This window comes from Carcharodon carcharias, chromosome 17, assembly GCF_017639515.1.
Source record: "Carcharodon carcharias isolate sCarCar2 chromosome 17, sCarCar2.pri, whole genome shotgun sequence".
In the NCBI taxonomy this organism is placed as follows: Eukaryota; Metazoa; Chordata; class Chondrichthyes; order Lamniformes; family Lamnidae; genus Carcharodon; species Carcharodon carcharias.
Window position 1 is genome coordinate 108,831,511 of NC_054483.1, and position 24,407 is coordinate 108,855,917.

The 24,407-nt window shown below is 45.0% G+C and overlaps 1 protein-coding gene across 3 annotated transcripts in view; it reads right to left on the reverse strand.

Annotated features, from left to right (window-relative positions):
* Positions 1-24,407, reverse strand: part of zgc:123010 (uncharacterized protein LOC641500 homolog) — a 204,531-nt gene that overhangs the window by 64,370 nt on the left and 115,754 nt on the right. For all 3 annotated transcript variants that reach the window (XR_005945696.1, XM_041210199.1, XM_041210198.1), the window contains 2 exons: positions 22,947-23,037; positions 2,688-2,829 (listed from right to left, as the gene is read on the reverse strand). Coding sequence is in view for 2 of the 3 variants with exons in the window: in XM_041210199.1 (XP_041066133.1) it covers positions 2,688-2,829; positions 22,947-23,037 (233 nt within the window). In the remaining variant the exon portion in view is untranslated. The remainder of the gene's footprint in view (positions 1-2,687; positions 2,830-22,946; positions 23,038-24,407) is intronic.

Below are 24,407 nucleotides of genomic sequence, written 5' to 3' on the forward strand. Positions count from 1 at the left end.
GTTCTTGACAGTGCACTCCCAGATGTCACAGTAACAACAGGCATTTATATAGCGCCTTTAAGTGATAGTAAAGACACTGCACAGACCCGTTATCAAACAGAGTTTGACATGATTGTGATTTGCCCAAATTCACCCCTCTGGTACTTTGTCCAAATGACTGTCCATCATTAGTCAGTGAATGCTGACAGATTACTCCAACGACAGTGAGATATTGTACATTGGGCTGATGTCCCCACTGGCGCAGTCTGAGCGGACACTGTATAGCGAGCTGATTAAAAGAAACCTGCCTGATTTTTCCCAATCCATTCCGGAAGCTCTGAGGACAATCGTAGTCTCCCCCTTCTCACCACGATTCTTGCTGCGATTTGGCCACCGAGAAAGGAGGTCAGTGGTCATGGAATTACAGCACAAAAGGAAGCCAGTCAGCCCACCGACTCTGCGACAGCTCTTTCGAAGAGCAATACAGCTTGTCTCCCTCCCCTGCTCTTTCCACGTCTCCCTGCAATTTTTTTTCTCCTTTAAGTGTTTATCCAATTCCCGTTTGAAAGGGTATTATTGAACCTGTATCCACCATCCTGTCAGACAGTGCATTCCACATCCTAACGAGTAAAAGGGGATTTTCCTTGTGTCTGTTTTTTTCACCAATCACCTCAAATCTATGCCCAAGTTATCAGCCTTTATCCATTGGAAACAGTTTCGCTTTATTTACTCTATCAAAACCCTGCATGGTTTGAAACACTTAGTCCAGCCAACAAGGAGCTTGGTTTACGATAGTTTAAATAGATTGCTCAGGCAGTGCTTCTAGCGCCTCCTACCAGTGCCTGAAGAAAATCGTTCAGCTACTTAGACACATGCTCTCACGTCTGTATTGGACTTTCTCACAAAACAGATCGGTACGCAATACCATCCTGTGACATTTGACAAATTAAGAATCATTGGGACCCTGCGCACATCCCCTTCATTCCCTCCACCCCACTTACCCCTCCAGTCCCCCATCAACTTCTCCAAGCACACCCCCACAACACACATTCCTGCAACGAGCCTACCTATCCCTCAGCCCCCACCGATTTATTAAAACACAAATTGATAACAAAGAAAATGAAATACGTTGGAGCGAATTAATATATTATCAGAACCTGCAGCGCATCAATACACTGTCAAAAAACCTGCAGTGGATCAATACACTGTCAAAAAACCTGCAGTGGATCAATACACTGTCAAAAAACCTGCAGTGGATCAATACACTGTCAAAAAACCTGCAGTGGATCAATACACTGTCAAAAAACCTGGAGTGGATCAATACACTGTCAAAAAACCTGGAGTGGATCAATACACTGTCAAAAAACCTGGAGTGGATCAATACACTGTCAAAAAACCTGGAGTGGATCAATACACTGTCAAAAGCCTGGAGTGGATCAATACACTGTCAAAAGGCTGGAGTGGATCAATACACTGTCAAAAAACCTGCAGTGGATCAATACATTGTCAAAAACCTGGAGTGGATCAATACACTGTCAAAAGCCTGGAATGGATCAATACACTGTCAAAAGCCTGGAGTGGATCAATACACTGTCAAAAGCCTGGAGTGGATCAATACACTGTCAAAAGCCTGGAGTGGATCAATACACTGTCAAAAAACCTGCAGTGGATCAATAAACTGTCAAAAAACCTGCAGTGGATCAATACACTGTCAAAAAACCTGCAGTGGATCAATACACTGTCAAAAAACCTGCAGTGGATCAATACACTGTCAAAAGCCTGGAGTGGATCAATACACTGTCAAAAGGCTGGAGTGGATCAATACACTGTCAAAAAACCTGCAGTGGATCAATACATTGTCAAAAACCTGGAGTGGATCAATACACTGTCAAAAGCCTGGAGTGGATCAATACACTGTCAAAAGCCTGGAGTGGATCAATACACTGTCAAAAGCCTGGAGTGGATCAATACACTGTCAAAAAACCTGCAGTGGATCAATAAACTGTCAAAAAACCTGCAGTGGATCAATACACTGTCAAAAAACCTGCAGTGGATCAATACACTGTCAAAAAAACCTGCAGTGGATCAATACACTGTCAAAAAACCTGGAGTGGATCAATATACTTTCAAAAGCCTGGAGTGGATCAATACACTGTCAAAAGCCTGGAGTGGATCAATACACTGTCAAAAGTCTGGAGTGGATCAATACACTGTCAAAAAACCTGCAGTGGATCAATACATTGTCAAAAACCTGGAGTGGATCAATACACTGTCAAAAGCCTGGAGTGGATCAAAACACTGTCAAAAGTCTGGAGTGGATCAATATACAGTCAAAAGCCTGGAGTGGATCAATATACAGTCAAAAGCCTGGAGTGGATCAATACACTGTCAAAAACCTGGAGTGGATCAACACAACATCAAAAACCTGGAGTGGATCAATACACTGTCAAAAACCTGGAGTGGATCAATACACCATCACAAACCTGGAGTGGATCAATACACCATCAAAAACCTGGAGTGGATCAATACACCATCAAAAACCTGGAGTGGATCAATACACTGTCAAAAACCTGGAGTGGATCAATACACCATCAAAAACCTGGAGTGGATCAATACACTGTCAAAAACCTGGAGTGGATCAATACACCATCAAAAACCAGAGTTGATCAGTATATAGTCAAAAGCCTGGAGTGAATAAATGCACTAACCTTTATTCCAAGTAGTGCTCTTCCCTTTCTGAAGTAGCCTTTAGGCCAGTCAGCAGCAAGCCTGATGGAGGTTTCAGCATCTTCTAGTGCAAGATTATACTTCCGAAGTCTGTCATAGCAATAGGATCGATTTCCAAAATATCTGCACATACAGGAAGCATTTCATAAAAATTAGCTGAGTGAACAATCTTGAGCTGTAAGGAGAGGCGTTTGAAATTTAGACCATTTGCAACTGAGAAAAAGTGCCCCAGAAGACATATTTCTGGAGAATTCGAGATTCCAAGGGATGCTGAAGCATGAAGATGTTTTTGGCCTGGATCTCGCACAATAACAGGGGCACAGAAATCAAACAAAACCAGAAAATTTTGGAAATACTCAGCTGGCCAGAGAAACAGATTTAACATTTCAGGTCAATGACTCTTCATCAGATTTCCAGCACCCTGTATCATTTTGCTTTTGTGCAGAAACTCAATCCCAGGACAGAGTTTGGATCCAACTAGCTGATATGGAAGGCAAAAGATTGGAACAGACTGCCCAAAATGGCAGAGGACCTGATAGCTTGGATATGTAAGAATGCACTCCAGGATTCATGGTGAGGGGGAAACGAGGGAAGGAAATTCGTCAGAACAATGCAATCCACCTAACTGACCGCACATTTTGTGTAATACTGCCCACTGTTCTGTCTCGTACCCTTCAATTCCAATTTGACTTTCTAAGACCCAAACTGGATAACTTCACTTCTCCACATTGAACTCCATCTGCCTTAGTTTTGCCCCCTCACTTAATCTGCCTACATTCCTCTGTAACCTCCTGCACCCATCCACACAAAAGGTGCTGCATCAAAACAAGACTCCATTCATTCTCACATCGGGGGAGGTGGTGGCATAATGGTAATGTCACTGGACTAGAAATCCAGAGGCCCAGGCTAATGCCCTGGTTCAAAGCCCACCACCAAGGCAGCTGGTGGAATTTAAATTCAATTAATAAATCTGGAATTATAAAACTACTCTCAGTAACGGTGACCATTTTGGGAAGGAAACTTACCATCCTTACCTGGTCTGGCCTGCACGTGACTCCAGACCCACAGCAATGTGGTCGACTCTTAACTCCCCTCTGCAATGGCCTAGCAAGATACTCAGTTCAAAAGCAATTAGGGATGGGCAACAAGTGCTGGCCTTGCCAGTGATGCCCACATCCCATAAAAGGATAAAACAAAATACAGATTACTTTCACCAGCATCCAACTGTTGGTTAAACCACAGTGTTAGCAAAACCTATGGACAGTTGGATCTACTGTTGGGCACCACATACACATACAATGATAAGTCACCATGCCCAGATGAGATGCACCCAAGGAAGGGTGGAAATTGCAGAGACACTGACCATACCCTTTCAATCCTCCTGAGATACAGGGGTGATGCTAGAGGATTGAAAAAATCGCAAATTTGCCCATATGTTTGAAATGGGGGTGCAAAGTTAAACCCAGCAAACTGTCAGTTTAACTCCAGCGGTGGGAAAACCTATACAAATGATAATCTGGGACAAAATTAACATTCACTTGGAAAAGTGTGGATTAATCAAGGAAAGCTAGCACAGATTTGTTGAAGACAAATCGTGTTTAACTAACCTGATTGGCGTTTTTGATGAAATAACAGGGGATGGCTGATGGTAATGCAGTTTCTGTGGTGTCTATGGGCTTCTAAAAGACATTTAATGAAGTGCCACACGGGGGCTTGCCAGCAAAGCAGAAGTCCACGGAATAAAAGGAACTTGGCAGCATGGATACAGAATTGGCTGAGTGACAAGAAACAGAGTAATAGTGAATGGCTGTTTTTTCAGGCTGGAGGAAGGTTTGGAGTGTGGCTCCCCAGGAGTCAGTTCTAGGGCCACAGCTTTTCTTGATCTATATTAATGGCCGACTTGAGCAATCAGGCCATAATTTCAAAATGTTCAGATGGCTCATAACTTGCAAGTATTGTGAACTTTGAGGAGGCCAGTGATGGACTTCAAGAGGATGTAGACAGGCTGGTGGAATGGGCAGACACGTGACAGATGAAATTTAATTTAAAGATGTGTGAAGTGATACATTTTTGGCAGGCGGAATGAAGGGGGGCATTATAAAATAAAGGGTATATTCTAAAGGGGTTGCAGCAACAGAGAAACCTGGGGATTATGTGCACAGATCATTGAAGGTGGTAGGACAGGTTGGGAAAGTGGTTAATAAAGCGTATGGAATTCTGGGCTTTATAAATAGAGGCATAGAGTACAAAAGCAATGGAGTTATGTTGAAGCTTTGTAAAAGGGTTCAGCCTCAAAAGGAGTATTGTGTCCAATTCTGGGCACCACACTTTAGGAAGGATGCAAAGGATTTTAAAAAGGAGCAGAGAAGATTTGCATGACTGATTCCAGGCATGTGGGGCTTTAGTTACTTGGATAGATTGGAGAAGCTGGGCCTGTTCTTCTGAGAGAGAAGGTTGGTAAGAGATTTCATAGAGGTGGTCAAAATCATGAGGGATCGAGCCAGAGTAGATGGGGAGAAACTGCTCCCCTTGGCAGCAGGGTGATAACCAGAGGACACAAATTTAAGGTGATTGGCAAAAGAACGAAAGGTGATTTGAGACAAAACTTGGTTTTTAACACAGTGTGTAGCTAAGATCTGGAATGGGACTGCTTGAGAGCATGGTAAAGACAAATTGAATTGGGGCTTTCCAAAGGGAATTGGATAAGCACCTGAAAAGGAAAATTTGCAGGTCTATGGGGGAAGGGCAGGGGAAGTGGGACTGGCTAAACTGCTTTTGCAGAGATCCGGCATGGGCTCAATGGACCGAATGGCCTCCTTCTGTGCTGTAACCATTCTATCAAATTCATTTCTATTGACTGTCTGAGAACCCTTCTAGCCTCACCTTTCATCAGTTTCAATTATACTGCAGTTAGGCAAAGATATTCTACCAACACGTTGCCAACTGGAGCATGCGGCTGTAGGCGTGAAGGCAAAGAACCACGGGACTGCCTCATGATCCTCAGGTGAATCTGATTCCGGCGACTTCCCAACCAAGTTGCACATGGTTTGCTTCAACGCGGAGCTCACACTGCTGAACAGCAATGCAAACTGTGCAGTAATATGGCAACACCTCAATTCACCAAATATCCACTACAATCACAGCCCCACTGCAAAGCCATTTCTTCCAAACCAAAGCTGCTGTTCAAAGCGTAAATTAAGCTTGAACACGTTAAGAACTGATAGATCCTGCAGCAGAGCAGAGCCCGACTCCCCGTGGACATCTGCTTCACTTCGGAGTCAGGCAGGTCCCAATACCAGTTCTTCATCAGAACAGTACAAGCTAAAACAAAAACAAAAATACCTGGAAAAACTCAGCAGGTCTGGCAGCATCTGCGGAGAGGAACACAGTTAACGTTTCGAGTCCGAATGACTCTTCAAGAGATCTAAGTAAAAATAGAAGAGAGGTGAAATATAAGCTGTGGGTGGGTGGGACAGGTAGAGCTGGATAGAGGGCTAGTGATAGGTGGAGATAACCAAAAGATGTCACAGACAAAAGGACAAAGAGGTGTTGAAGGTGGTGACATTATCTAAGGAATGTGCTAATTAAGGGTAGAAAGCAGGACAAGCAAGGTACAGATATCCCTTGTGGGGGTGGGGTGAAGGAATCGAAAAAGGCTAAAAGGTAGAGATAAAACAATGGAAAGGAAATACATTTAAAAATAATGGAAATAGGTGGGGAAAAGAAAAATCTATATAAATTATTGGAAAAAAGGGGGATTGGAAAGGGGGTGGGGATGGAGGAGAGAATTCATGATCTTAAGTTGTTGAACTCAATATTCAGTCCAGAAGGCTGTAAAGTGGCTAGTCGGAAGATGAGGTGCTGTTCCTCCAGTTTGCGCTGAGCTTCACTGGAACAATGCAGCAGGCCAAGGACAGATATGTGGGCATGAGAGCAGGATGGAATGTTGAAATGGCAAGTGACAGGGAGGTCTGGGTAATGCTTACGGACAGACCGAAGGTGTTCTCCAAAGCGGTCACCCAGTCTGCGTTTGGTTTCTCCAATGTAGAGGAAACCACATTGGGAGCAACGAATGCAGCAGACTAAATTGAGGGAAGTGCAAGTGAAATGCTGCTTCACTTGAAAGGAGTGTTTGGGCCCTTGGACGGTGAGGAGAGGGGAAGTAAAGGGGCAGGTGTTGCACCTTCTGCGGTTGCATGGGAAGGTGCCGTGGGAGGGGGTTGAGGTGTAGGGGGTGATGGAGGAGTGGACCAGGGTGTCCCAGAGGGAACGATCCCTATGGAATGCTGCCAGTGGGGGTGAAGGGAAGATGTGTTTGGTGGTGGCATCATGCTGGAGTTGGAGGAAATGGTGGAGGATGATGCGGAGGCTGGTGGGGTGATAAGTGAGGGCAAGGGGGACCCTATCATGTTTCTGGGAGGGAGAGGAAGGTGTGAGGGCGGATGCGCAGGAGATGGGCCGGACACAGTTGAGGGCCCTGTCAACCACTGTGGGTGGAAAACCTCGGTTAAGGAAGAAGGAGGACATGTCAGAGGAACTGTTTTTGAAAGTGGCATCATCAGAACAGATGCGACGGAGGCGAAGGAACTGAGAGAGTGGGATGGAGTCCTTACAGGAAGCGGGGTGTGAGGAGCTGTAGTCGAGTTAGCTGTGGGAGTCAGTAGGCTTGTAATGGATATTGGTGGACAGTCTATCAACAGAAATTGAGACAGAGAGGTCAAGGAAGGGAAGGGAAGTGTCAGAGATGGACCATGTGAAAATGATGGAGGGGTGGAAATTGGAAGTAAAATTAATAAATTTTTCCAGGTCCAGACGAGAGCTAACATGTTCTGACACTAAACCTGGAGTCTGGTTGCTCCTTGTGTGAGTTCTTCCCCCTCTGGAGCTTTTAGAATCTCTCAAGCCACCCCCACAAGTAGAGAGAGCTCAGAAATCACATCTGCAAATCATTTCCATAACTCTGCAAGCCAGCCGTAGAATTATTTATTGGTAGTAATGGGAATTACAGAAGCAGCATTCCTTATAACATGCCATTAGCCACTGGAAGAGCACTAGGTCTCACATTTTGCATCTCCCCCACGGTGGGTTCAGCAGCTTTAAAAGACTGACCAGCCACACTGAGCAGCCTCCCATGTTGCATGTTCAGGAAGTAGCCAGGCAGAACAGGGAACTGAGGTTTATTGGCAAGAAAGCTGTTGATTTATTCACTTGCATTCCTCAAATTGTGTTTGTTATGAGGACAGAAAAGGAGTTAATTAAACAGAAGCATTACTATGGGTGACAGACGACCATTGCAAAGTCCAAGACTGCAAAATTGTGTTAATACAGTTAATAAACCGTGATAACCTCGTGATCATGATACTTCTTTCACCTACAGCCTCCGCCCTCCTTCTTGCCTAATCTAGCCACAGTCTTTCTCGTCTCTCAGCTTTGTCCCTCTCAGCTTTGCTCAATTGTTCGTCCATTCCAACGGGGACACCATCTTGCATGTTCTTCTTCAAGGCTCATCATTCTATCACCATCCCAACTCATTCACTCCCCGGAGTTCAAAACTGCAGAATTCCTCGCCTCCCTGAGTTGCCCTTCCTATCCTACAAGCCTTTAACCCACAAGCTCGGTGTTCTCCCGACTACTAATTTTCCATTGATCTAGACTTGTTCCTAACTCTTTCAACCGCAGAAGTTGTGCTGCAGCATAGACGTGGTCCTTCCCCCTGGCTCTCTCAAATGGAATGGAGTGCGCCCAAGACTGTACATGGCATAGCCTTATTTTTATGTCATCGTTGTCGGAAATATCAGTGATATTCCCCATTGGCCTGGTCCCTCCCATTAACAAAGGGTGAAAGGAAAGTTTACAACAGCTTATACAAGTTATCAGTCACTGAGCAGGTCAGCAGAGGGCTGGAATCGGGACTTTACTCTCATTGGGATGAAGAGGGGCTTGGGGAAAGGGGATGAGAATCATTCCTCCCATCGTAAATCAAACATAATGATTAAGACTCTTAATTCTTCACTCGCTTCAGCCAATCTTTCTCACTGGTACTGGTTACTGCTCACCGCTTGCTGAGAAACGCAGAAAACTAAAGCTACCCACGGGTTGCTTTTCCTGAACAAACATCACCAAATGGCATTTCGTTGGCAATTAACTATTCCCTGTGGCCCAAACCAAAATATTCCATGTATTAAGTGGCCTGCCACACTTTGATGAGGTGGGGGGGGTGGGGTGGGGGGGCAGGTAGGGGTTGGGAGAAAGGGGATACAAACACTTCACAGAATGCAGTAGCCCAATGAGCACTCTAGAGAGATACCTCGTACAGCAATGGGACACTGACTGATATTCCCCACACATTCAGCTTCCAATCTCAGTTGTGTCGTTGCCATGAAGCCAAGTCAAATGGAATCCACCACTTTCCATTTCGGGGGAGCAGGGTGGCAGGGGGGAAGAGGGGAAAAATTATCCCAAGGGAAAGTCATCCAGGAATGTGAGCTATTTCACTTTTTGTAGTTACTCATTAACTCCTAGTAATTGGTGTTATACTTAAATCCGCTTTCATATTGCTCAACTTGCAATGACAACAGCACTTCAAAAGTAATTAATTATATGTGCAGTGCTTTGGGATGTTTGAGAAACATGATGAGGCTCTATAAAAATGTCAAGTTATTTCTTTAATCTTTACTACTGAGCTAGTTTTTTTTTTAAACTGTACACACTGTGCGTCGGTGGTGGAAAGAGTGAATGTTTGTGGATGGGGTGCCAATCAAGCGGGGCTGCTTTGTCCTGGATAGTGTTAAGCTTCTTGAGTGTTGTGGGAGCTGCACTCATCCAGGCAAGTGGAGAGGAATCCATCACATTCCTGGCTTGTGCCTTGTAGATGGTGGACAGGCTTTGGGGGAGACAGGAGCTACTCGCTGTAGAATTCCCAGCCTCTGACCTGCTCTTGTAGCCATAGTACTTAGAGATATCAATATTATATAACGATGGCAGCCCCTGATGCACAAGTCTTGCACAAGCTGAGGGAACAACAAAGAAAAACATCTGAGGATTTACTAAGTCCAGCAACCAAAAAGATCGTTTACTTCAACCAAAACTGCGCTTTCTTAGCTAACAGGCCCAGCACATTCAGAAAGCTGACTGGTAGCAGTGCCAGGTGTACATCTATCAGGAGCTGGTAGCTGTACCGGGGCACTGCAACAATATATTGCTCTTCCTTCATCGTCTCCAGGTCAAAATCCTGAAACCCCCCACATAACAGCACTGTGTCAGCACCCTCGTCATACAGACTGCAGTGGTTCAACAAGGAAGTCCACCACCATAGGAACAGGAGGAAGCCATTCAGCTCCCAATCTCTCTTGTATTGCCACAAAGACAATTCGAGACATCGGAACATAGGAATATAGGAGGAGCAGGAGTAGGCTACATTTTATTGATTCATGAAGGACACCCAAGTTCCTGTGGACATCAATACTTCCTAAACACGCACCATTTAAGGAATACTCCATCTTTCTGCTTTTTCTACCAAAGTGGGTAACTTCAAATGTATTCACATTATATTCCTTCTGCCCATTCACTTTGCCTGTCCAAGTCCCCTTGAAGTCTCCATGCATCCTCTTCACAGTTCTCATCCCCACCTAGTTCGGTGTCATCAGCAAATTTGGAAATATTACAGTTGGTCCCCACAATCATTTATATAGATTGTGAATAGCTGTGGCCCCAGCACTGATCCTTTAATTACCCCACCAGTAACAGCCTGCCATCCTGAGAATGACTCATTTATTCCTACTCTCTGTTTTGTCTGTTAACCAATTCTCAATCCATACCAGTATATTGCCCCCAGTCCCGCGTGCTCGAATTTTGTTTACTAACCCACTGTGTGGGACCTTGAAAATCCACACCCGCTTGTTTCCTTTGTTCAGCTTAGGCAGGTCTTTGGTATGGTACCTCTTATTGTAAATGGAAGCTTGCCGTTTTCTGTAGGACTGTTCTTGGTCCTGAACCTTCTGATAGTCCTGGATTGCTAGCCCTGGGATTAATTTCTAGGGCAGAATGGGAAACCAGGTGCAAGGTTTTCTGCCCATCAGCAGTTTGGATGGTACAAATTCACATTATCCACAGGAGTAGACCTGCTTATTAAAGAAGTCCTCGTTCTTCTTTAAGAGAGCCTTATTTGTGCAGGTGCTCCTTTCCGCTGGGCTGGGGAATACCTCGAAAACTGGCGAGGTGTGGGAATCTGTAGTCCTCAGCAAAATTGGTGAAGTAGTCGCTGGCGAATTGCCGTTGTTGGACACTACCTGGTCCGGAATGCCGCGTATCGCCAAAAGTTCTCTCAACAACCTAATGACTGACTCAGTGGTCATAGTGCATAAAATGTTTCACCTCAATCCACCTGGAAAAAGTAGCCAATAATGAGGAAGGAAGGATTTCCCATTCTGTACAAATTCTGGCAAGGTGAATTTGGTACCCATAGCTACTTTAAGCCCTTAGGAAGTCTGCCTGGTTTTGTTTTTTATATAAGCGTCTGTTGCAGTAATGGAGTCTTCCCACACTGACCAGCCTTTCATTGATAACCACTGAGGTCGCTGGCCCTTTCTGGTAATCGTTCCCAAACTTCCCAGAATTTTGAAACTATTTGCTGCAAGTTACTGATAAGCTTTCCTCCCATCCGGGAATCGTGTTTAAGCAGCCGCAATTATTTTTTTTAAAGAAACGGCTGCCTTGTGGTTGCCATGTGTGATGGCGTTGATCTCAGACTCGGGCTGCTGGGTGTATCGGAACCAACGCTCGCTGAAATGAAATTTTCCCTGCCTACTGCGCCATTAATCTGAAGACTTTGAGCCTTTCTCAAGGTTTGCTCACCCTTCCTCGAACGTCAGGTCCTTTGATTCTGCTGCCGGATCGGAGTTTTTCACGTGCTATGGTGTAGCCCTCGGTAAGCTGAACAGTTGATTTTTTTTTCTCTCTCTCTGCTTCTCGGTCTCTACGTTTTCTATGGAGCTCTTCTGGAGATTTTCAACTTCCTTACCAAAGTCTTCACTTTTGGCCCCTTTTTTCAGGTCAGACTGGCAACCTTCTTTAAAGTTGATTTTCAGAGATGTCCGGGTACTTCGCTGCTGCCACCATGTTGCATGTTGTTTGTTACTGGCTAAGGAACGATTGCAAAGACATAGATATGTCTGAACAGTAACTGGTTTACTGGGGAAACGTAACTATTTACAGAAATACAAGGCTACACGTGTTACCCAGTCTAAACCACGCTCTTTCTCCTTCTCAACTCTTGATCGCGTATCACTTACATCATCACGTGGACACAACTGTTTCTCCAGTCCCACACATTAACCCTTTCAACCCTGAACATCCTAATGCTACAGGGTCCCCGGCATTTCTGGGAGACTTTCTGTATCTTCCTCCATGAAGATAGTCACAAAATAACTCTTTAGTTTCTCTGCCATTTCCCTACTCTCCATTACAAACTCTCCTGACTCCATCTGTGATGGATCCACATTTGTCCTTGTGAATCTTAACCTTTCCATGTACCTAAATAAACTTTTAAAAGACCTGCTCCACCATTCAATTAGATGATGGCTGATCAGCATCTTAACTCCATTTACCGTCCTTTGCATCATATCCCCCAATGCCCTTACCTAGAATAAATTCACCAAACTCAACCTTGAAAGCTCCTATTGCCTCAGCACCCAACCCATCACCAACCCCAATTGCATCCACAGCCTTTAGGGAGGGGAAGGAGGGAGGCAGGTGGAAAAGAGGGGGAGGTGGTAGCATAGTGGTGCTGTCACTGGACTAGTATTCCAGAGACCCAGGGTAATGCCCGGGAATCCAGGTTCGAATCCCACCACGGCAAATGGTGAAATTTGAATAAATAAAAATCTGGAATTAGAAGCCTGATTATGAAGTGGTTTATAACAGTTATCGGCCACTGGGCAGGACCAGCAGAGGGCTGGGATCGGGACTTTACTCTCACTGGTGTAAGGAACACGTCTTTTTATTTTCTGTTGGACTAAGGATTAAAATTTCAATGGCTGCAGGTTAAAAGACATGTCCACTGGAACAAGATGAGATATATATATATAGATATATATTGGAGCACTGGACCAAGGGAGCTGCCTGGCAACGTTTTAATTGGCTCCTGACCAGGTTTTGTGTGGGAGCAATGCAGCAGAGTAGCTCCTAGCCTGAAAGGAAAAAGACCGAAAACCTCTATCTCCTGCGCGTGGAAGATTCCAGTAATTCCACAATAATAGCTAGCTGACTTTTTCTTCTCATATCTCTACAACCTGTTCTCTCTCTGAAAACCCCTGTCAAGAGGTAAAAGGGAAAATCACTGTTAGAGACATTGAAAGGCAAGTGCTCAACCAGTGAACTAAATATGAAAGTGCTGGAAGACCACCTCATGTCATAAACAAGAACTGAAAGGAATTTGGAAAACATCAGACAAAATCAACCCATCGAATCCTGTACTCCGGCATTGGTGCTATTGAACTATTTTATCCCACCCTTGAAATCCATGCTTTTATGTGGCTTGTACGTGTGTGTAAAGTGATTTAAGAGGGGGTAGAGTTTATGTTATAGAGTTAGAAATTAGCAGTCCATATTTCTTTCTTTTGCCACTGGTTAAAGACAATTTGTTCAATCAACAGTTATTTACTCAGTAAGTTTACAAACCTGGTGCTCGTATTCTGTTAACCTACATTAAACAGTTAGGTAGAATTGGGGCAATCTGATGATTCGACCAAACTCTCCCACAATTGTCGCTGCTCGGGGTGCAGTGGGGTTTGATATTACAGCACAATATCCCCAGTGAGTCATGACACTGGGATGAAGAATGGCTTGAGGGAAAGGGATGAGAAAAGGCACAGCAAACCTTGACAGAATTCCTCCCACCATAAAGCAAACACAATGAATAAGACTCTTACTTCTCCACTCACTTCAGCCAAGCTGCGAAAATGAGAGTGAAAGCCAACTCAACAAGAACAGAGTATCCCACTCTGGACATTGCACTTCAGAAGGAATGACAAGTGTTGGGGGGGGGTGGGGGGGCGGGGGGAGGAGTGTGGCGGAAGTGCGCTAGAAAGGCAACAGGGGCAAGGGGCTTCAGATTTGTGGAGAGACTGGAGAAGCTGGGGTTTATTCCCCTTAGAGCAGAGAAGGTCATGAGATCATCTGACAGAGCTGTTCAAAATTATGAAGTGTTTTGAAAGAGTTAATAAGGAGAAACTGTTCCCCTCCAAGCTGCTCACCATCCTGACTTGGAAATATATCGCCGTTCTTTCACTGTCGCTGGGTCAAAATCCTGGAACTCCCTCCCTAACAGCACTGTGGGTGTACCTACACCACATGGACTGCAGTGGTTCAAGAAGGCAGCTCACCATCCACCACCTTCTCAAGGGGGCGATTAGGGATGGGCAATAAATGCTGGCCCAGCCAGCGACACCCATATACTGTAAATTAATTTTTAAAAACCGGCAGGAAGGTCAGTAACCAGAGGATATAATAGATTTAAGATAGCTGCTGAGAAAAGCCATGGAGGGAGGGTGGGAGAAGAGAAGATGAGAAGAAACCTTTTCTTTTAGAAGCAGGTGAGTTGTTGCGATCTGGAATGCGCTGCCTGACAGGGGGGTGGAAGCAGATTCGATAGAAACTTTCAGATGGGGAGTTGGATTAAAGGTTTGAAACTGAGAAGTGCAGGGGTGAGCAGGAAGAGAGAGACTAAACTTGAATAGCTCTCTCAAAGAGCCAGCACAAGCATGATGGGCCGAAGGGTCCCTTCCTATGCTGTATGATTCTATCTTCGGAGACCGTTGGACTGTGCAGGTAATTACTCCGGAAAATAAACCTAACACATTTCTGCTGTGCAGACAAAGCGAGAATCAATCACATTTATCCCGAAAATTAGTTATTGGAAGATTGTTCTCTGTATTAAAAACACCTCAGTCTTTCTTTCAGGTGGGACTGACTTGGCCTTCACTCTCGGCTGATGAATGGCAATGCTATGACAAAAGAGAGCAGACACAATCAAAAAGAATTTCATCAGTCTTACACTGAAGGGAAAAAAAAAAATTCGCTTTGTAGTTTGTGATTAAAATTTCATTTTGTCGCAGTGAATAAGTGTAGTGGTTTCTCAGCTCATCCCCTGCAATACTTTTAATTCCTAGTGCATTAGTGATGCAATGGGGAAGGGACTCTTGGCTTGGTAGCAGCATCTCCATCTCTCAGTCAGGGGGCTATGGGCTTGAATCCTGCGTCAGGCAGTCCCAACAAACGGAGACAAGGGCTCCAGTCTCCGAAAACTCAGGTGCTAAGGGTTGGGGGGGGGGAAGAGTGCATTTGGAAATTGGTGCCTCGCCCACAAGGTGTGCCCAGTGTTGCAGATAGTGGCAAACAGACAGAAGGCACATCTCTCGCAACTGCCTGGCAGGGTACCAGGGGAAGGACAGTAGGTGGCAGAAGAGTGAGGAAGGGTGTCACAGCGGGATTGATTTTTTTCAGAATGCTGAGAAAGGAAAAGCAGATGGATTGTTGCTGGAGTCACACTGATAGTGAAAGGGTTTGGAATATCATGAAGGCTTGCGGCATATATAAATGCAACCTCTTTAACGTCAGCGTGATCAAAGTTTTGCAACTTTATTATTGCCGAGGAAAAAAAGGAACATGCTGTTGAAGCTTATCATCTTGCGCTCATCAGGACAGACGCAAGAATGCCAAGTTTCAAAGGGAGCAACAATTTATACTGCATGAGAGAAGATTGTTTGGCAAGTGGGCCATTTTCCCATGCTGTACAAATTGTTGCTCCCTTTGAAATTTGGCATTCTTGCACCTGTCCTGATGAGTACAAGGCAAAAAGCTTTGATAGCATGTCTCTTTTTTCAGCAATGCTCAAGCTGCGGACTACCAAGCGATCTTTGAGCCTTTGCTACTAGCCCCTGGTAAACCCTTCAGGCCCACATTTAATGGATGGGGGTGGGGGTGTCTTTTACATTGCAGGTAGAACTTGGGTGACTGCAGCCCAAACATTATTTTCCAACCACATCACCAAGTTTCATGTGAACTGACAGCAAGGTGGAAGCACATACACTGACTGGCTGTAACCTTTTGACCAGCAATGGCACACCGAGCATCATGGCAGCAACACAATAACCATGAACAGTTGTGCAATCCCGGTATTCCTCCCTCAATCTGCACCCATTAAGATAGTAGTCGGTCATTCATATGTTTGCTGTGTGTGGGACATCGCTGTACGCAAATCCGTTGTTGCATTTGCCTGCTCGTCAAAAGTAAGCCAGCGCTTGCAAAGCAACTTGGATGATCCTGAAGACATGAGAAAGGGCACTGAACTTTTGTTCGATAGCACATTATTACATGTACCCAATTTAGTATTGTACAGCGCAAAAGTAATTTAATGACAAGGGATAATAAATTTTACACAAAATTTACCCAAGGCTAATTAAATGTTTGAGGTTAAAAATTCTATGTATCAACCATTTTTACAAGATATTAAACTAAACACAGACACACACACACATACACACCACCTACACGGAATAAGTAAAAGCTTCTGGCCTTAATCACTTCCACAACAGGAAACTGGCTGTTCACTAATTTCTCCGGCACAAGTGTGACAATCATTAAAGGGGAGTCACAAGTGAGCTTGGTCTGGTGGTAACATCTTTAAGTTGGAAGGTCTCTGGTTCAAGTTCCCACTCCAGGGACGTGGCCACACAATCCAGGTCAACGTTTCAGTGCACACTGAGGGAGTGCTGCACTGTCGGAAATGCCGTCATTTGAATGAGACATAAAATGGAGATCAGCTTTTGCGGGTAGATGTAAAATACCCCAGGACAGTTTTTGAAGAGGAGCAGGGGAATTCTCCTGGTGTCCTGGCCAATATTTTTTCTCTCCGTCAACACCTGAAAAACAGGCCAACCCTCCATTCACACCTTCTCCGGACACACCTTTTGTTCCTTTACTTACCCCACCCCTTTTACCTTGCACCTCCTTCTGTCATTTAATCTTTCATGTCGTCCATCTCATCAATGACCTTCACTTTTGTTCATTTCACCTCCCTGCCATCTTTCCTACCTCTATATTTGCTGAAAATCTATTATATCTCCACAGCCTTTTTCCAGTCTGAATGATGAAAGCCTGAAATGTTAACTCTATTTTTTCTCTGTCCACGGATGCTGCCTGATCTACTGAGCGTTTCCAGCCATTCCTGCTCTGAATTCAGGTTTCCAACATCTGTAGTATCAGCCATGGCTCAGTCAGTAGATCTGAGTTCCAGTCCCAATCCAGAGGCAGACACTCTTTGAGTGCGGTCCCACTGAGGGAGTGCTGCACTGTCCAAGGTGCGGTTTTTTTTTGGAATAACACATTAAACTGCCCTCTCAGGTGGAGGTAAAAGATCCAATGGACATCATTTCAAAGGGTAGTAGGGGAATTCACATGGTTGCCTGGGGCTAATATCTATCCCTCAACCAACATCGCCAACACACATCATCTGGTCATTATCACACTGCTGCCTGTGGGAGCTTGCTATGCACAAATTAGCTGTCACATTTCCCATATTGCAACAACAACTGCACTTCAAAAGTGCGTAATTGCCTGTAGAACACTTTGGTATGTCCCGAGGTTCTAGCTTTTGGTCTTGTTGCTTGCTGCTCTGTTGAATCCTTCTCAAACAGCTCACTGGCACCAACCTTCAGAGATGTGAAGTTAATCATCTGGAAATCTGACAAGTTCGTCAGTAGCTAACGGTGACGGGTTTAAAATATTTGGGGAATGGACTAGAGGGGAAACGAGCAGAAACATCTTCAGGGGATTATTAAGGTCTGGGATGCACTATCTGAAAATGTGGTGGGGGTGAGGGGGCGGGTGGGATCAGACTCTACAGGAGCTTTCGAGAGGTAACTGGAAGTGTCATTTGAAGAGGATTAATTTGCAGGTTTGTGGAGGTAAAAGCTGGAGTGTGACATGAAATGGGACAGCTCTTTCACAGAATCAGCACTGGCTTGATGGCCCGCATGGGCCTCTTCCTGCTTTGGAAGGTTCTACGATTCCATAAGCTACACCCATCATCATTGCGTCTGCAATTGTACCTTTGAGGTCATTGCTGACTCACCAGCCAGTGCAAATGATCCGCGATGATTTATAACCCCACAATTCCTCAGAACCTGGGTCTCACCTGTCCGGAACAATCGAACAAAACACGCAGGGTGGGTTCTGAGCATTTTGTCTAGGCCTGAGCGAGACCGCACGCTGCTCGCCCCTCCCGAAATAAAGCTACGTGACAATGCTGCACATCTGCTTTCCCTGCAGCTTTCATGTTGGCAGGTCAGAATCCAGCTGTGCTGCCAGGCAGACAAGAGCAGTCCAGATAGTAAAACAGCTGGATGGAGGAATGAAATTGGCATCCCTACCCACCACCCCACACCTCCCACCTCCCCCGCTTAAAACCTCACCCTCCTCTCGTCCTTCATCATTAAAAAAAAATAACCATAAGCCTCTATTTTTAAAAAAGCAACCCTCGCAAAATTCTCCCATCGATTTGATCTCAAATATATTGAAACAGACATTGTTAAACGGAGCTGGTTTCTGCCGCTCATTCACCCTCTGGACTGCACATCACAAGAAAATTCAACCAGTCATCTTTCAGTAAAACAAAAAAAAAATTTGATCCATATGTCGATGTAGTTGACATACAGAGAGGGGGAAAGAAAAACTGTAGCCAGAATTAAATAGCTACAGGGCAACTTCACAGAACAGGAAGCTTATGTTTTAATGATTGCTGAAATTGCAATGGTCAATGATTATTTTAGTGAGGTAAGTCGGGAGTTGCACAGCTTGAGAGTACAGACACTGGGCCTGCAGCTGAAGCTGCTGCTGCGATCTAACAACTCCCAAGTGGTCAATTAGTTTCCAGTTGTGACACTTTAGAATAAACCTGGATCGCAACATGTGCTGTACAAGGTCCACTGATGCAACTCCAGCGCTATTTATAGGCCTACTCCCAATAACACCAACTGTGTTACACTGTGGTAGAGCAAGCGTTTTATTTGACACAGTGATTAGGATGGAGAAGAAACAACATAGAACCCTAGAAGCTTCGAGCTCTGCAGGAGGCCATTCAGCCCATTGTGTCCCTGCTAGTTCTTTGTTAAAGTGCTTCAAAACTAATCTCAGCTGCCCTCTCCCGCCCTTAAATATGGTCTATTCAAGTGTTCCCTGTTCTTGATTTTAAGATTCTCATCTCTTCCCTCCCTAACTCTGTAACCTCCTCCAGCCCACAACCCTTCGAGGTCCCTGCGCTCCTCCAATTCTGGCCTATTGGGTATCTCTAATTTTAATCGCTCCACCGTTGGCAGCCGTGCCTTCAGCTGCCTGGGCCCCAAGCCCTGGAATTCCCTCCTTACATCTCTCTGCCTCTATACCACGCTCTCCTCCTTTAAGATGCTCCTTAAAATCTACCTTTTGCACCAAGCCTTTGGTCAGCAGGCCTAATATCTCCTTATGTGGCTCAGTGTCATGCTTTGTTTTATAATCGCTCCTGTAAAGGAACTTGGGACGTTTCATTATGTTAAAGGTGCTATATAAATATAAGCTGCTGTTGTTCAGCTTTTCAACATCTCAGCTCACGGCTCTGAAACGTCTACTGTCCCATTAAATGCCCATCTTTTTAAACAGACCTTCAGGCATCTCTCTATACTCTCCTAGGAGCCAGCATTGAAAGATTCTGCAGGGCAGAAATGGGCAGAGTCCCAAGACATGGCTAAGGTTTTAATTGGTTACTTTTAATCAGTCTTTACGACTGAGGGTGACGCCAAGATTGAACTTTGTGGAATACAGATAAAGAGAAGGTGGGATCACAGGAGACAGCAGCCAGAGAGGAGAGAGAGAGATGGAGTGAGAGGAGAGAGAGATGGAGTGAGAGGAGAGAGAGATGGAGTGATAGAGAAAGGGAGAGAAAGAGGGAGAAACAGAAAGGAGAGAGAGAGAGAAAGAGGAATAAGAAGAGAGAGAAAGTGGAGTGAGGGCGGGGGAGCAGAGTGAGGGCGGGGGAGCAGAGTGAGAGAAGGGAATAGAGGAGGGAGTGAGTGACAGACACAAAGTGAAAGAGAGAGAGACAGAGAGAGAAACAGAGACAGAGAGAGACAGAGAGAGAGAGAGAGAGACAGAAAGACAGAGAGAGAAACAGAGACAGAGACAGAGAGACAGAGACACTTGTTGGGGTGTTGTGGGTTGATTAACAATTAGAATGTCAGTCCCTGTACCTACCTTACACATACATTAACCTGGAGAGTGGTGTGAGTGAGACCAGTGACAGGCTAAGGCTGATTCTCTGAACACTAACAGTGCCTTAGCCCCAAGGAATACAACTCGTGCTCAATTACCATAAAATTATTGGTTGAACAACAGCACCCTCAGGTGACCAGAATCACAACATTAATCCAATAACAAAACTGTACTGAGAGGGTTTTATTAATTCACAACCAGATAATAACAATCGCACCCATCAAATTCTTCCCCTCCGCTGGTTCTGGAGTCCCAACATTAGTTTGCCGTCTCTCGCAACGCCTCACCCCACTCACTCCCCCCAAATTGCTACAGCCCATTCACCCTTTTGTTAACAACTTGCATTTACATATCACCTCTAAACTTAAACATCCTAAGGTGCTTCACAGGAGCCATTCTCAAACATAACCTGACCCTGAGCCACACAAGGCGATATTAGTTCAGGTGACCAAAACCTTGGTCAAGGAGGTAAGTTTTAAAGAGTATCTTAAAAGGAGGAAAGCGAGGTGGAGAGGTGGAGAGGGATAGGGAGAGAATTCCAGAGCGTGGGGAAGTAAAGCATGACCACCCATGGTGCAGTGATTAAAATCGGGGGTGCATTACAGGCCAAAATTAGAGTGTAGATATCTTGGAGGGTTGGGGTGCTGGAGGAGACTTACAGAGATCGGGAGGTGTGTGACCATGGGGCCAGTTGAAAACACATTTGAGAATATTAACATCGAGGTGTTGTTTAACTGGCAGCCAGTGTAGGTCAGCAAGCAGGTGGGTGATGGAACAATGGGACTTGCTGCGAGTTAAGACACTTTTGACTCAGTTTTCATTCACTTCTCCAATTCCCATAGCTCAATGTCCGTTTGCCACTTGTGAAGAGCCTTTGAGCACTTATCACTTTAGAAAGTTCTAGATAATTACAAGCTGTATTTAGGGCATTTAATCTAACGTCATCCAGTCATTTATTGTTAATCTGGCAGCTTGGCTGTTCAATGACTATTTAATAAGAGACAAATTTATTTATATAATGTCAATAAAACTATTAAACAATGAAATTGACATATGTCGCATTGTCAGGGAAGGGAGGGGGTGAGGGAATTTTAGCACACTGCTGCACTGGGAGAAGGGATGGGGGCAGAGTCGGCATCTACCTTTCCCAGCAGGTTCCTGGGTCAGGAGTTAGCCTGCCAGACAGGTATGGCTTCCAGTCAGGTGGAAAAACACCCCCAGCGGAGGTCCCACCTGGCCAGAACAAACTGGAACATATCACACGGCCACTCACCAGCACCTCTTTCAGACTCCGCATGTGCACAGTTTAGCAACAATAATTTAACAACACCAGTGTGGCTCATTCAGACAAACAGGCAAGGGAAGGGAGCCGTACCTGCCAGCAAGCTAAACCCACAAAGCAGGTTAAAACAAAAGCGTTCTTTTCTTTATTCTTCCCTGGAATGTGGGCATTGCTGGCAAGGCCAGCATTTATTGCCCAACCCTAATTGCCCTGAACTGAGTGGCTTGTTAGGTCATTTCAGATGGCTGTTAAGAATCAACCACATTGCTGTGGGTCTGGAGTCACACGTAGGCCAGACCAGGAAAGGAAGGTAGATTTCCTTCCCTGAAGAACATTAGCGAACTGGATGGGATTTTACAACAATCAATGATGGTTGCCATGGTCGACATTACCAAGACTATCTTTATAGTCCACATTCATTTTTCCATTTATACTTTCAGGGGATGTGGGCATCACTGGTTAGGCCAGAATTTATCGCTCATGCCCAATTTCCCTAGAGAAGGCGGATTGTGAGCTGCCTTCTTGAACCGCTGCAGTCCCTGTGGTGTAGGTACACCCACTGTGCTGTTAGGAAGGGAGTTCCAGGATCTGGACCCAGTGACAATGAAGGAACGACGATATATTTCCAAGTCAAGATGGTGAGTGGCTTGGAGGGGAACTTCCAGGTGGTGGTTTTCCCATCTACCTGCTGCCCTTGTCAATCTAGGTGGTAGAGGTCACGGGTTTGAAAGGTGCTGTTGAAGGAGCCTTGGTGAGTGGTGCCAGTGCATCTTTTGGGATGGTACACACACTGCTGCCACTGTGCGTCGGTGGAGGAAGCGAATGTTGAAGGTGGTGGATGGGTGTCAAACAGGTTGCTTTGTCCTGAACAGTGTCCAGCTTCTGCAGTGCGGTGGGAGCAGCACTCATCCAGGCAAGTGGTCTGTATTCCATCACACTCATGACTTGCACATTGTACAGGTTTTGGGCTATCAGGAGGTGAGTTACTCTCCACAGGATTCCTAGCCTCGAACCTGCTCTTGTAGCCACAGTATTTATATGGCTAGTCCAGTTCAGTTTCTGGTCAATGGTACCCCCCCCAGGATGTTGATAGTGGGGGATTCAGCGATGGTAATGCCATTGAACATCAAGGGGCAATGGTTGGATTCTCTCTTGTTGGAGTTGGTCATTGCCTGGCACTTGTGTGGCACGAATGTTATTTGCCACTTATCAGCCCAAGCCTGGATATTGTCCAGGTCTTGCTGCATTTGGACATGGACTGCTTCAGTATGTGAGGAGTCGCGAATGGTACTGAACATCGTGCAACCATCAGCGAACATCCCCACTTCTGACCTTATGATGGAGGGAAGAAGTGGGGATGTTCGCTATTAATTAAACTTAGATTCCACCAGCTGCCGTGGTGGGATTCGAACCCATTAGCCCGGGCCTCTGGAACACTAACCCAGTGACATTATCACTATGCTATCATTTCCACTATGTCCAGCCTCATTAACATAATAAAAACGACAATTCACCTCCTGCAAGCTGGTTGGCTGTCAGTCGCTGCCCCGCCTCAGTAAAACTCAGGAGTTGGTGAATTGGAACAGGTTTTCCAACATACCGCTGCTTTTTCCCCTTTTAACCTCCCACCCGCACCCAAGGTCAGTCATTTAGTTACCTGTGATCCTTGGGATCAAACTGGACAGCTTCTGTAAAGAGCTCGACAGCCTTAGAATAGTTGCCTTGTTTAGCCAAGTCAATCCCTTGCTCTGTGGGACACAATAGGCAGTGTGTGAAGTCAAGATTTACAACAATAACCAGATGTTCATGGCCTCATTGGCGGCCAGGTCAAGCGCTTTGAATCCCTCGAACATTAATCCCTTCCCTCCTCTTCCTTCAAAAAGCTGTGACCCAAGAGGTGGCATTCACCCCTTATCGATAACCTGAGGACAAAGATGATTGGCAAACAAGCCAGAGGCAATGTGAGGAGTAACCTATTTCCACAATGAGTGGGTTAGGATTTGGAATGCACTGCCTGATATGATGCTGGATACAGATTCACTTGGAAATTTCCAAAGGGAATTGGATAAACAGTTGAAGGGGGAAAAAAAATTGCAGGGATATGGGTAAAGAGAGAGGAGGATTAGGGCTAAGTGGATCCCTCTTTGAAAGAGCTGGCACAGACTCGATGGGCCCAATAGCCTCCTGTATCGTACTATTCTATGATTCCAAAGGCCAAGAAGGGATACGGGAAACGCCCACTTGTTAACAGGGTCCAAGCCAGTTGGTGAAACTGAAACTAAGACACAGAGCTTTTCTTTATAGAGAGAGTTTGTTCAGTGTCACAGCTCTCCTCCCACACAATCCAGTGCCCCAGCTATTTATATGATCTTTTTAATATAAATCATACAGCAATAAGCTAATAAAAGGGGTGACAGCCCCTGATGGGGCACAGGAACAGAAATAAAACTTCTAAAGGAAACTTAATTCATTGAATTAAAACGATGTTCCCAGGGCATCCCCTATTTACATTCTCTTTAAAAATAAAACAAATGATCAATGAAATAAACTAATGAGAGAGGGTGATAGCCCTTGGTGGGGCACTGTAACAAAAATCCAAACTTCAAAAGGAAACTTACAAACTCAAATTAGAATGGTGTTCCTGGGGCACCCCCCTATTTATATGTGCTCAAAGACAATGAATATCCATCACCTGTTTCCCCTAACCTTAACAATGTAATTGATAAGACATTGGTACTGCTCCTGCACCAGTCTCCCTCTGGGCTTGGCCTAAATAGCCAAGTGGTTATGGTACTGGGTTTGTAACCCCAAGATCAAGAGTTCAAATCTCACAATGGCAAACTATGGAACAATGTGACTTCATCTGAAACAGATGGAAACAGGTTTGTACTCGAAAGAGTATCAAGAGTTCAAATCTCACAATGGCAAACTATGAAACAATGTAACTTCATCTTAAACAGATGGAAACAGGTTTACTCAAAAGAGTATCAAGAGTTCAAATCTCACAATGGCAAACTATGAAACAATGTAACTTCATCTGAAACAGATGGAAACAGGTTTGTACTTGAAAGAGTTACAATTCAAAAGAACCAGTCTCCCTCTTCCCTGGTGGTCTAGT